Genomic DNA, 12,867 nt, shown 5'->3' with positions numbered 1-12,867 from the left:
TATTGATTTGTTTGTATATAAACTGTTTCCCCTCCATTTGATAAAATATACATATTATGATACATATATAGGTATGGCTGTCTGGTCTGTTCGGGAGGTGGACACGCTCTCTGTATTTAAAGTTAGACTTAAAACTTTACTGTACCTGAACCATCTCTTAGTTATGCTGCTATAGACCTAGACTTTAATGCTTTAATGCTCAAGTGTGGACGATCCATGGGCCCATCATGTACCTCCTACAACATGACCAAATCAAGGTTTGTGGCTGTGACAACTGGTTTGTTCATTATTCTCTGACCTCCCTAATCAACAAACAAATCAATTCATTTTATGTCTTTATTCAGAGCACATAAACAACTACATAATCAATCAAAAATATTAAGGGTTGACCAAGAGAAAATGAAAGCCAGAATAATTGTTTGACATGATCACATGCTTGGCCTGACAGAACTTAGCTGAACTACTAAGTTCAGCCTAAAGCTTGTATTCAAGTTCATCCATAACATATACAAGGGCACTCATATATCAATCACCTTATCTAAATGTATTATATAAATCATTAAATCATTAAGAATCCTTAAAAAGACAAAGCATTTTGAGGGCATAATAGTGGCCCAGTGGCAAAGACTAATAAGCCACATGTACTTGGATTGAATGAGACAGAATCTTTCTGCCCCCTGCCTCTATATCAGACCATGGCAAGAATGTCCATCCACACAAATATAAAAATCATTCTGCACACACTTAACAAAAGTCATTTAGTAAATGAAGATGCTGGAAAAAAACAACAACTCACAAGGATAAAAGTAAAAATAAGTATGTATCCACCCCCATAATCAGATCCTCTCCAAAAGTTAATGGACTAATCCTTGAGCCATATTTTACCTTTCAAAGTTTCAAGAAGTCGACTGATGCCAACCAGTAGAACCTTTAGCATCATTTTAGATTGCTCAGTTTATTCACTTGGGCTGCCTTTTAGTTCACTGAGGAACATCTTCACAGAGTCAAGCTCTGATGAAACATCTGAAGAAAAACACAAACAGAAAACCTTAAAAATATGAACATTTTCAATTAGCCTAATATACTGTGAATTATTTTATCATGGTATTTTTCATACCTGGCAATGGGTCTGAATCTGTCTTGAGTGCCAGCTCCATTGATTCCCTCAAGGTTTCCTCCAGTTCCACCAGGATGTGGCTCTAATTAAGTGTCAAAACCACTAATTACTAACCAAAAAAATGTGATAAAGATTTAATGAGTCACACTGGCAACAACTGTTTAGATGTGTATTTAAATTAGCCAAAAGTCTCAATGGCGTCATTAGCATTTAGGTGCAAATATACTGACATATTCCTGGAATTGACCTAAGTGAGCAAATGCTGCTGTTTTACTTTTCTGCAAATGGGAAATGTTGCATTTGAGCATTGTCTAGAGTAAATGTGTTTTTTTAATATATGTTAATTACACAGAGGTGGAGTGGTGGTGTGTAACATGAGGACTTTTCCCCCTGCCCTCCTTACAGATATTTCTGACAACAAAAATGCTGTTTTGAGTGACAGCCAGTGACCAGTTTTCCAGCTTTCCAGAGATTATAAGAATAACTTCAAATCATAGGTTGGGAAACATATAACAACAATGATGACTAACACATCCCCTAGCCAGCCTTGGGAATTACAACACAAAGTTGGTCACATCATCAAGGAACTCAACATCAAGGATATCAACACCTGTATATGCAATAGCCTTTGCAGGAACTGTAGATTCATGGGCTGAGCATTGACTCAGGGCTCTCTGTTGCCAGTGTTTGGCCCCTGAGAAGACCAAGCTGTCAAACCATGAGGCTGCACCAAACCATCTTGTAAGATATGACTATAACACTTTTGGTTCAGAAATGTTTGACTGCAACATCTTACCAAATAGAATGTGTGTGGTTGCAGTCATACAAAGTCCACTTGCTTATGGTTACAATTACCTAATATAATGGTTGAATATTGAGGTGTGCAGCCCAGTGTTATTTTGTATAATGTGTTAAAATGTTACAAACCTTCAAGTTAAACAGTTGTTCTAACATTTCACTTTTAGCCTCCTCAAACATGGTGTCTTCATTATCCTTGATATGGTCCAGGATAATGTCCTGCATTCTTTTCATTGAACCGGTTCCTTCTTCCTCCTTTGCAGCTACAACAGGAGACTTGTCAGGCATATGTTTCTACAAAGTCAGGATTAATGTAAAATAGTTTTACTACAATCACAGTCTCTACATATTGTGATCATCATTATTACCATCATAACATGTTTGCATGTTTTCCTCTATTGTGTCTGTCAGAATGTTGTAGATTGTCTTCTTGTGATACCGGATGGTTTTGTTGAGTTTATGCTTGACTTTTTCTTCCTAAACAGAGGACAGGAAGATCAACACATTATCACATTGTAGATGAACTTGAACAACATGTCTATAAAGCTACAAACCAACATCTATTGATAAATGCAAGGATAAAGTGACTCCTTCCTCGATGGTGACAAGTGGACCAAATTACACCTCAATTCCCCTACATGACAGCAGCACAACCAGTGTCCCCTCAGTGTAGCAGTCAAGCATTTAAGCCTGCACAACACCTGACATGCACTCCTTCTATGGTGGCAAAGGAAGATCTATCTTATCGTATGACCATTTCTGTGGACCAGAGCCTAATGATTGCAACACTAATCTCTCAAATGTCTATTCATCTTAGCAATAAATAGTCATTGATGCCAAATTCTTTCCCGAGTCTTCCTCATAGATACACAAACACAACTGTTTTACCTCTGTCTTGAGAAACATAAGCTGCAGTTCATCATCTTTGTACTTTTGAATCAGCTTCTCTGTGCCCAGTGTAAACACGTTAAGGGCATTCTTGAATGGTCCACTTTTCCTTTCATTTCTGAAAAGATGAAATATTTACTGTACATTATAATGCATCATTGATGAAAAAAAAGAAAAAGAAAAAATGTATATGACCAAACAGTGTACAAATAATTATGTTATTTCTTACGGGAAGGTCTCCTTGAATTTCTCATCAATGCTGCAAGTCAACCAAGAACTTAATATCACGTTTAAGTTTGTTGCGACCTTTTTCTTTGATGTAAAGGCACCACTGTTGTTTACAACACACTTCAGTGTCTTGTGAAAACCTCTACCCTTACCGGGTTTCTGGATCAAAATAGAAACATGTATTTAAAATTGTCCATGAAGTGCAAAATAAGCTGTTTTAATCAAAGTTTTACATACAGGGCATATTGCTTTCTTCACAGATTTTCTCCATGAGCTGCATGACTTCTTCACACCCTCCTCAAGGCCAGTTTCAAACGCTGCATAAGCCTCTTCCATCGGTTTGCTGACTCTACCAAGTTTAGACTTTAGTTTTTGTTCAAGGTCTTTGTACACGTCCTTTTTCTGTAAACAAACAAACTCATTTATCCATGTTGTTTGATCATTCTTCAATAACAGAATTGTAGCCTTTCTAAAAGAAACACAATTCACGAGGGGTGAGTTAGAGCTGCCATTACAAAAGATTATTTCAGTATTTAAATAGCATTAAAATGAAGTTACCCCAGAGGTTGGTCAGTCATTTGAATATTTAAATAGCATTTGAACATTCTTTACCTATATATATCTATATACAGTGGTATATATTTTTTTGACAATATCAAAAAAGTATTTTTTTTAATTATTATTATTATTTTTATTTTTTAATAATCAAATTAATGTGTATCTGAACGTGTCTGAATTCAATTACTTTTTTAGTATGTTATGATTATATTTCCAGAAAGAATATGGTTATTTTTTGTGAAGCTGAGCTGGATTTTCCTGGATGTCATTAAACGCATCATAGCTCCGTGGACCTGCTCTAGTAGTATTGCTGGCCTTTCGTTGAAGCTGCCATTTCCTATTTGGTTATAACTTTGACTGACGTGTGTTGTCAGCCAATCAAAATGTGATGCATAGTGACAGAACGCCCCAGGCCCAGCGATGTGTCTGGCGCTAGCCCCCGCTGTTGTCATCAACGACGTTTGAACCTTTGGTGGGTTTTGAAGTAAGCTATGATGACTGCAGTAACACCACCGATCCATCATGTTTCTGATCTCCTTCGTGTGCACTTTTCACGGCGATCGTTTGGAGCAAAGTAGGAAATTATTTCAAGAGGAAGACCTACACCGAAGAGGTACATCATTTCCGGTAGTTCGAGTGTTAATGATAAATTTATAATTTAATATTTTTTAGAAGTGGTGAGGACAAAACTGTTGATCATAAATAGTGCCGGGCACGTGTTCCCTGCGTAGCTTATGTGGAAGCTTGTTTTTGTGTCATATAGTGGCTTGGGAAATTGCATTTGCTGAGTGACTTAACGGAAGATGTGGTGGTAATGATGCAGTAGCCTATAGATGCGCAGTGGTGTGCGTGTGCGCTATGGTTGTTGCAGATCAACTGTCCCGTGAATATAGTCGGTGTTTGTGCATGTTTTTTTTTGTTTTACTGAAGGCCCTGACTGAAACCCCACGGTAAGCTACTGTGTGTATATATATATATATATATAAATATATATATGTATTCATATATGCCATGTATTTCTGGAAATATGAACTGCATAAAAACCAATAAATACAACAAACAACAAAGATTTTTATGACTTACTGATTTCCTGTTTCTTGCCCCTTGGATCAGAGAGAGAATGCCATGTGCTCTTGACACATAGTTTAGTGTCTCTGAGTGACGGTCATCAAGATTTTTCAGAAACTCTTGAAGAGCTGGAATTTCTAGAAATAGGTTACGTTTTTATTGTTACACACTTATATACACAAGTATATACACTATGTATAACATATCTGGACATGACAACTGTGACATCTTCTAAATTAAACCTACCTGTGTCTTCTACCTTTTTGTATGTTTTTTTCCGAAAAGTTCTGGCGCACACTGTGAACACTTTGAAACAGTCGTTATTGAAGTGTTTCTGAAAACAGGTGATGTGTGGGTTGAAAGGGATAGTTCAGACTTTTATTATTCTGTTAAGTAAAGACTTTGATAATCTAGTGGGGTTTTACAGTGTATAACTCACCTTAACCTTTTCTCCCTTTTCAAAGAGCTTCAATATTTTACTATTCATTAGTTTCTTGGTTTCTTGGTTTTTTTTAAGCAACTTTTCACGTGCTGTTCCAGTTACCCTACAAGAGATTTTAATAGTTTTTGAACAGTAATATCTGCAATTTGCTGTGTACATTTGTACGATATGGAAGTTTGACATTTGAAAAATTAAATGGAATAGTTTGTGAATAGTGTTTTATATTTGAAAAGCACACTGTGTCTGACTATGAATCATAAATATTCACAGTAAGACACGGTGTGCTTTTGGATAATTGTAGGACAGGGTATGTTTGTTTGTTAGGGTTTGGTAGTGATCGATCAAGTACATTTTAAATGCTAAAAGAATTTGGACCCCACCTCCACCCCCTCTTTAACAGAAATTAAAATGAATGTGCACATTCAATTATTTACGATAAATCTGAATATTATAATGAAAAAACACTTAATACAATAAACTACTCACAGAAACAGTGTACTTAAATCTAAACTATTCTAATGTTGCTGTGGGACGAAGTGACTCTAACATACCTGGCTACCAGTTTGTTAAACTTTGACTGAGACCAAAAAAAATCAAGCTTCAGTTGTTTTGATTGCGTGGCACTGTCTTCATCTCCTCTGGTGTTAATGGCCACTCATTTCGTGTAAGCGTGTGACGTTGAAAGATGTTTTATTAGGTCGGAATTGCTTGACCCGGACATGGTAAAGCACTTTTGTCCAGGGCATAATGTGCATTTAATCTATGAATTTTTTCCTTTAATTTTATATACGGAAAAATAATGGCTAAACTTCCAGTTCAAGATGGTAGCTTTAGGATTAACTGGGCTCGCCATTCCTGTTGTTGATAGTTTACTCTCCTGTGTCGTTGTGTGTCAACATCACCTGCCCAACTCTGCCTCTGATTGGCTTACAATGAAGCCAGTCATGATCATTTATGCGGTTGTCTCGTGTGGAAGAACAGTAAAAAAAAAAAACTTGACCCAATCAATACCAACTTACTCCTGCTTTGAACATACCCCTCCTCCCTGAGAAGAGCTAAACCTCATTTACGATTGTGTGTTTCTAGGCCTCTGCTCAGCGAGGCCTAGAAACACTCTGCTCAGCGAGTCCACAGTCCGGCAGCTCTTCCCCCAACAAACTATCAGGGCGGGCGCAGAGGAGCTGTACGGTTATGGCCACACTAAGATCGGCATGGTGGGCACCGTTACCTTCTCTGTGCGCTACGGCTCGAAGTCCCTGCCTGCATTCACCTTCCAGGTGTCCCGCCATGGTGCCAACCTCTTTGGGTTTGATTTGTTCTGCGCCTTGGGCTTCTCCATCACGAACAACACACGCGCCACCATACTGACGGTGACCACGCCCTGGCAGCAACACTGGCCATCGCTCTTCGCTGGCCTGGGCTGTCTCACCACGTTCAACCATCAGCCACTCATTGACCCAGCAGTGTCCCCTGTCATTCAACCTCTATGTCAGCTACCCCTCGCCCTACGTGACGATGTCACAGCTGAGCTGCAGAAGCTGCTGGAAGCGGGCATTATTGAGTGGATTGATGCTTCGCCGTGGATTTCCAACCTGGTGGTGGCAAAAAGAAGTCAGGCTGCCTGCGCCCCTGTGTCGTCCTCAGACAGGTAAACAGAGCTGTGATCCCAGACAATTACCCACTGCCTACGATGGAGGAGCTGTCTGCTCAGTTCCATGGCTCCACGGCGTTCTCCAAACTTGATCTTCGCCAGGGCTACTTGCAGGTTACCCTACACCCTGACAGCCGCAACTTCACTGCCTTTGTGTCGCACATGGGGGTCTTCCACTACACCCGCATGCCCTTCGGTCTCAGCTCCGCCCCCAGCTGCTTTCAGAAGATCATGGCCACCATCTTCGCTGGCATCTCGGGTGTGGTCGTGAACCTGGATGACATCGTGGTGCATGGGGAGACAGCTGCAACACATGACGACCACCTTTCCAGAGTGCTTAATGTGCTTGCTCGCCACAACCTCACGGTGAACGGGGAGAAGTGCATCTTTGCAGTGCCTGTCATCGAGTTTGCGGGGTTCCGTCTAACTGCTTCTGGCCTCAGCCCACTCCACTCAAACGTCGATGCCATCCTGAGCCTGCCTGAGCCCTCCTGCCCTGCACAGCTATCATCATTCCTGGGGATGACTGCATCTATCTGCGCTTCATTCCCCGCTACTCCGAAACCACTGCACCGCTGCGCGCCCTCCTCAAGCAGGATGCAGCTTGGTCTTGGACCCCTGCTTGCTGCACCGCAGTCTCTAGGCTCAAATCGCAGCTCACTTCCCCAATGGTGCTCGCCCACTTTGATCTACAGAGCCCCACATTTGTGACCTGTGACGCCTCTAATGCCGCAGTTGGCGCTGTTCTGTCTCAACTTCAGCAAGGGGGCAAACGCCCAGTGCCGTTTGTTTCAAGGTCACTTACTCCAGCTGAGCAGAAGTACTCTGTCGGTGAGAGGGAATCGCTGGCTTGTGTCTGGGCATGTGAACGGTGGCATATGTACCTGTACGGATGTCACTTCACGCTGCGGACAGACCACCAGGCCCTTACAGCCCTGCTGGCCACGACGGGATCGGGACACAAGCCACTGCGCCTCTACCGGTGGTCTGAGAGGTTGCAGGCATACAATTTCACCACACAGTTCACGCCTGGTCGGGACAACGTTGTGGCGGACCTGCTCTCCAGAGTCAAGCTTAAGTCTGTTGGAAATGTTGCCCAGGACCCTACAGCCGGAGCTTGTCCTCATGCTGCACACGCTACTCCAAGGAGCTGTTTCCCTGTGGGAGCTCCAAGACGCGTCTCCACAGAATTCCGTCCTCAATCAGCTCTGCACTTTCATTTGAGAGGGCTGGCCCAGAAAAGTTTCGGAGGAACAGGCGCCCTTTCACCGTGTCAAGGACGATCTCTCGTGCTGGAATGATGTGTGTGTGGCAAGGGGGCTGTGCACAGTGGTCCTAAGCGCCTTGAGGGCGTGCATCCTTGCCATGGTGCATGAGGGTCACCTGGGTGTTGTTAGAAACAATCAACGCTGCAGGGGCTTGGTCTGGTGGCCAGGCATCAACAGGGACGTGGAGACTGTGGTGAAAGACTGTACAGCTTGCCTCACCAGCGGTAAGACAGGCCTGCCCCCGCCTCCACAGCCCCTGAGGTGGCCACCAACACCGTGGACCCACATCCAGGTGAACATCTGCGGTGAACTTCATGGCGTACCTCAGCACCAACGCTTCCTACGACCTTCACTCTAAGTGGCCTGAGGTGCTGCCCACCGGTTCCGTCACTTACCAGTGTGGTCACTGGTTTCCTCTCTTCTCTGTTTGCCCGTTGGGGTGTGCCCGATACGTCACAACTGATAATGGGCCCCAGTTCATCTCGGCTGATTTCTCTCCCTTCCTGGCAGGGAGGGGAATTAAACACATTAAGATGGCCTTTTACCACCCCCAGGCTAATGGTGGCGTGGAGCGGTTCAACCAGACCCTCAAGAATGGGCTCAGAAATGCTGCTTCCCCTGGATCGCCTACGTCCTCAGAATTCTGTGTCACAGAATTCTGTCTGTGAATTTGTGGACATAACAGACAGCATAGACATTAAGCCAAGGAGGGTCTATGGGACAGACAACCAGGCCAGGCAGAGTGGGGGAGAGAACAGCAGGACATGACACACAACAACCTACACATCAGGAAGGTGACTCTCTCTCTTTCTTGCTCCTTCTCTCCCTCTGTTGTGCACACACACACGCATGTTAGGTTTACAAGACTTGAGGGGACATTGCATTGACTTACATTCATTTCCTGGTGACTTACTCAAACCTTAACCATAATTACTACTGGCCTATTACCCTAACCCTAACCTCAACCTAACCTTAAAACATATCATCATTAACTTCAATGGACAGCTGAACCATACCTTAAATAACCCATTCAAAGGCTTTGAACAGATCAACAAACACTTGTGTCATAAACCACTTACCTATCTAGGTTACCAGGGTCATCACACTTTGTGCAGATGAAGTGAATTTGATGACACTCGCCACCATTTCCCATGAAGTTACAGCACTTTTTCAGGATTTCCCAGGCCTCACTCTCTGCCGCTGAGCGACTGGCCTCACTCACAATCCACACAGTGGAACATTTTCCAACAAGCTGTTGAAATAAAATAGCTAGTTCATTTTGAATAATTGATTATAATGTTAATCAGAAACTAATATAGTATACACATCATACTAAATATACAATAATCAGAAGTGCATGTGAATAAGTTACCTCTTTCCACATTTTGTCTCTGCTCTTATTGCGGTCCCCATTTCCTGGTAAGTCCACAATCGTGACATGTTGGAGAAAGTCATTTCTATTAGGTAACTTGAGAGTCACACACTTCACTAATGGCCAGTATTGCTTCTTCACTGCTCTACTACTATTTCTAGTATATTTGGCCATTTCTGCAGATAGCTCCTTAGCCTGTGGGAAAAAAATAAAAAAATGAAATGGAATTAAATTATGTATGTATTGTAATAGCATAAAAAACAGAATGGCATACATAGCACATAAAAGAGCACTCAAGAAACACTATCATTGAAAGAAACAGGGGGAAAAAAATGATTCCAAGTAGCAGAGTGAAGGTGGAGATGAAAGTCTGACTTTAAATACTGTTGGCATTGTTATAATTTGGCAGTTATCTTAGTCATTCAAGTATTATCTTAGTATGACTATCTTAATGACTACAGGCCTGTTGCACTTACGCCTGTAGTCACCATAGAGAGCATCCTGGCGTATTGTATAACAGCGTCGTACGCAGGGTGCTCTGCAGCAGACAGGAGAGCGCTGCAGAGGGTCATTAGCACAACCCAGAAGATCACTGGGTGCTCTCTGCCCAGCCTGGAGGACATTGCCAGCTCTCGCTGCTGATCTATGGTCATGTTTACACTTCTATGCTCATGTTTACACTTCCTGATTTGCCGTTTTTCTTGTTGGCACTGGAATTGTTTACATATGTTTGCTGCAATGGTGTATATATATTTATGTATAGTTTTTCTTCCTGGACAGTTTTTTTTATAATTGAATTTTAACAAAATTTTAAAATGTTATACTGCTGACTGTAAATTGCACCAAAGGGAGTTGCGCTCCAATTTCGTTGTACACAATACAATGACAATAAAAGGCTATTCTATTCTATTCTAAAACATATTCTCTGTTTTATAAATTGTCCATGTGCATGGTGCCTTTTTTACTGTGGATATTTAAATATGAACACCCACACTGAAGAATCAAGGTAACAGTATGATGAGGGCCCTATTTCTGTGCCTTATGTCCCAAAATCTTTGTCTTGGGGCTGTAATATTTGGAGGTAAGTGCCTAATATCTTTTGTTCATTTTACTTACTGAGTCACATGTCAAACACATCGTATCTGACTTTAGAAAATGTGGAATTTCTTTGAAATGCTTTTTCTCATTGCAGTTTTCGTGGGTTATTTTGCCTTTCCAATCTTGTCCATACAAGGCTGTAAGCTTTTCTTCCATGTCTTCATCATCATCATCATCATTATCATCATCATCATCAACGTCATCATCATCATCATCATCATCATCATCATCATCATCATCCTGACATTTTTCAAAGGACCACAATTCGTCTTTCCACTCCTAAAAATAAAATGACATGAGTTGAATAAAATGGCCTGTGATGTGTGACAACCATACATTCAATGCAACAATATAACATTTCAAGTAGTCAAAAATAAAAGATAAACATTTTCACCTTTGGTGTAATGAACTCAATGTATGCTTCATACTTTGGCGAGTCACTGGCCTCCACTTTAATCATGACTGTGGTGCACGCAGTGCCGCTTCCAGTCGGTAGAAGATTCTTCTCTCCAATGATGGCATTGATCAAAGTGCTCTTTCCAGCCCCTGTTTTACCAAAGACACCAACCAGTTCCCTCTTTTCCGTTGTCAAATCATTGATTTTACGCCTGATACAAAAGAGTTTTATCATGACTCATGGATTAGATATCATGGATTAGGTGAAAAATATATACAGCATCACATGCATATACTTCAAAAAGGACTATATTCATTCTCCAAAGTAATCAATGGTTTGATTTGAGGGTGACATGCAGTAAAGTAGTCAGACTACCATAGGTTCTTTTAAAAACAATACACTTGTACCATGGTGTTATTATATTGGTAGATTTATCAAATAACACACATTATACGTGGTACTTTCTTTGTTTAGCTCAGGTTCGTTTACATATGCAAACAGCTGAAAACAAGTTCACTGCTTTACCTTCAGGAGGTACAGTACTGGAAAATAGAACAGTTAATGCTTACATCAGGAAATCACTGATATCTGTGTTGTCTGGAAGTCTCGTCTCGACGTCATTCATTATTTTTTTCACCTCAGAGAGTTTGCTCTCTTCTGTCAGAGTGAGAGTAAAGAGGCATTAAGCAGGAACAATTAATGAAATAATTGTCTGATTAGACATGACTACAGCCACTTACTGAAATACATTAACAATGCAAGGTGTTCAAATGTTATTGTTGAAAAAGTAACAAACCTGAATCTGGTGTACATCTGCGTTTACTTGCTTGGGAGAGTTGTTTGCCCTTTCGCTTTCCTTATTGATAGATTTATTATAAGTGTTATTATTATTATTATTATTATCATAATGTTTATTACTGTTTGTTGCATGTGCCTCTCACACTATAAAATTCTGGTCTCATGATGTAAAATAGTTCACCTGTATCATTTGCACCACTGGTGGATGGAAAAACCCTAGAATGAACATAGATAGTAGACTTTTAAGACAGTATTTGACCGGGAATTACATCCACACATCCTTTGTCTGGCAAAACCCTGAAACAGAATCCATGAGAAGGCTCAACAAGCGATTGAACTCACTGTCAGTGACTGTCCATGTGCACGGTGAGTAGAAATAAAACCAGTTTCATCCTTACCTGAGCAGATTCTTCTGTTTCTTCATGCTCTCGTCCTGACTATGGAAACAAGTATAGTGCTGTGTAAAAAATCTGGGCAGCTAGTGAAAATCAGTATGACTGCAATTAATAACTTACATTACACATAAGCACATAAAACTCTATTCAACTTACGGGAACTGTCTCCTGGTTTGTTGCTGAGTTTTGTTGTTTCTATAGTGATGACAATCCATACCAATCCAAAACTTCCTCATCCATAACAGCTAAAGCATTTCATAAAAATTGCCATCACTGAAGGACCAGGAGCCCATTCTGCTGTTCCTGTTACACTATATATGTCATAGCATGTATGTAATGCAGCACTTGTGTGAAGAGTGTTACCTTTAACAGTTCAAATTTCTTGATGAATTTTCCCTTTGGCCCCACTTTTGGGATCAGTTCACCAATCAACTCATTAGTAAGACAGTAAAGACTTTCCTTGTCAACCTCATGATCTGTAATTGAAAATAATCAGTTAAATACAAACAAAGAGGCCAGGCTCACAGAGTTAAAAGCATGGTTGTATGAGGTTGTATGTATTTAGATGTTTTAATAATATTGTGCCAGTGCTCCCCAAAGAAACACAGTACTTTACCTTTGAATTTCTCAACGGCAGCAATTGTGTGACAAATAAATAAGTTCATTCAATTCAATTTTATTCTTGATTTTAGTACAACGGTTCAGAAAATGTTCATGTGTAAAAACTACTACACTACATTTATAGTGTTCTGTAAATTAATAATGCAATGTGTGGTTGGAACATCTTTG

General features: G+C 40.8%; 1 protein-coding gene across 3 annotated transcripts; it reads right to left on the bottom strand.

The window, feature by feature from the left end:
* Positions 1–12,554, bottom strand: LOC131475085 (nuclear GTPase SLIP-GC-like). 3 transcript variants are annotated; one of them, XM_058652934.1, is made up of 19 exons: positions 12,235–12,554; positions 12,082–12,120; positions 11,865–11,980; positions 11,682–11,741; positions 11,455–11,542; positions 10,883–11,096; positions 10,507–10,767; positions 9,391–9,585; positions 9,098–9,270; positions 5,097–5,202; positions 4,904–4,991; positions 4,673–4,794; positions 3,269–3,433; positions 3,033–3,190; positions 2,804–2,921; positions 2,284–2,392; positions 2,045–2,178; positions 1,118–1,199; positions 1–1,023 (listed from the first exon to the last, which is right to left on the bottom strand). In XM_058652934.1, exons 5-19 carry the CDS (start codon positions 11,508–11,510, stop codon positions 956–958), a joined length of 2,049 nt encoding a protein of 682 aa, XP_058508917.1. In that variant the 5' UTR covers positions 11,511–11,542; positions 11,682–11,741; positions 11,865–11,980; positions 12,082–12,120; positions 12,235–12,554; the 3' UTR covers positions 1–955. The 3 variants fall into 3 exon arrangements, with proteins under 3 accessions (XP_058508917.1, XP_058508915.1, XP_058508916.1); XM_058652932.1 differs by having other exon boundaries at positions 11,865–11,899; XM_058652933.1 differs by having other exon boundaries at positions 11,865–11,899; positions 12,442–12,554.
* Positions 12,555–12,867: the final 313 nt, after the last annotated feature.

This window comes from Solea solea, chromosome 16 (assembly GCF_958295425.1).
Source record: "Solea solea chromosome 16, fSolSol10.1, whole genome shotgun sequence".
NCBI lineage: Eukaryota > Metazoa > Chordata > Actinopteri > Pleuronectiformes > Soleidae > Solea > Solea solea.
This window is presented reverse-complemented; position numbering and strand designations above follow the sequence as displayed.

Bases quoted from the DNA above. Each gene is read 5' to 3' on its own strand.
- LOC131475085 (XM_058652932.1), bottom strand. From the start codon at position 12,314: ATGAGGAAGTTTTGGATTGGTATGGATTGTCATCACTATAGAAACAAC. The intron at 9,586-10,506 runs GTAAGTAAAATG...TTTTTCCCACAG, and splicing joins TGTGTTTGACATGTGACTCA to GCTAAGGAGCTATCTGCAGA. The intron at 9,271-9,390 runs GTAACTTATTCA...TTATTTCAACAG, and splicing joins GAGACAAAATGTGGAAAGAG to CTTGTTGGAAAATGTTCCAC.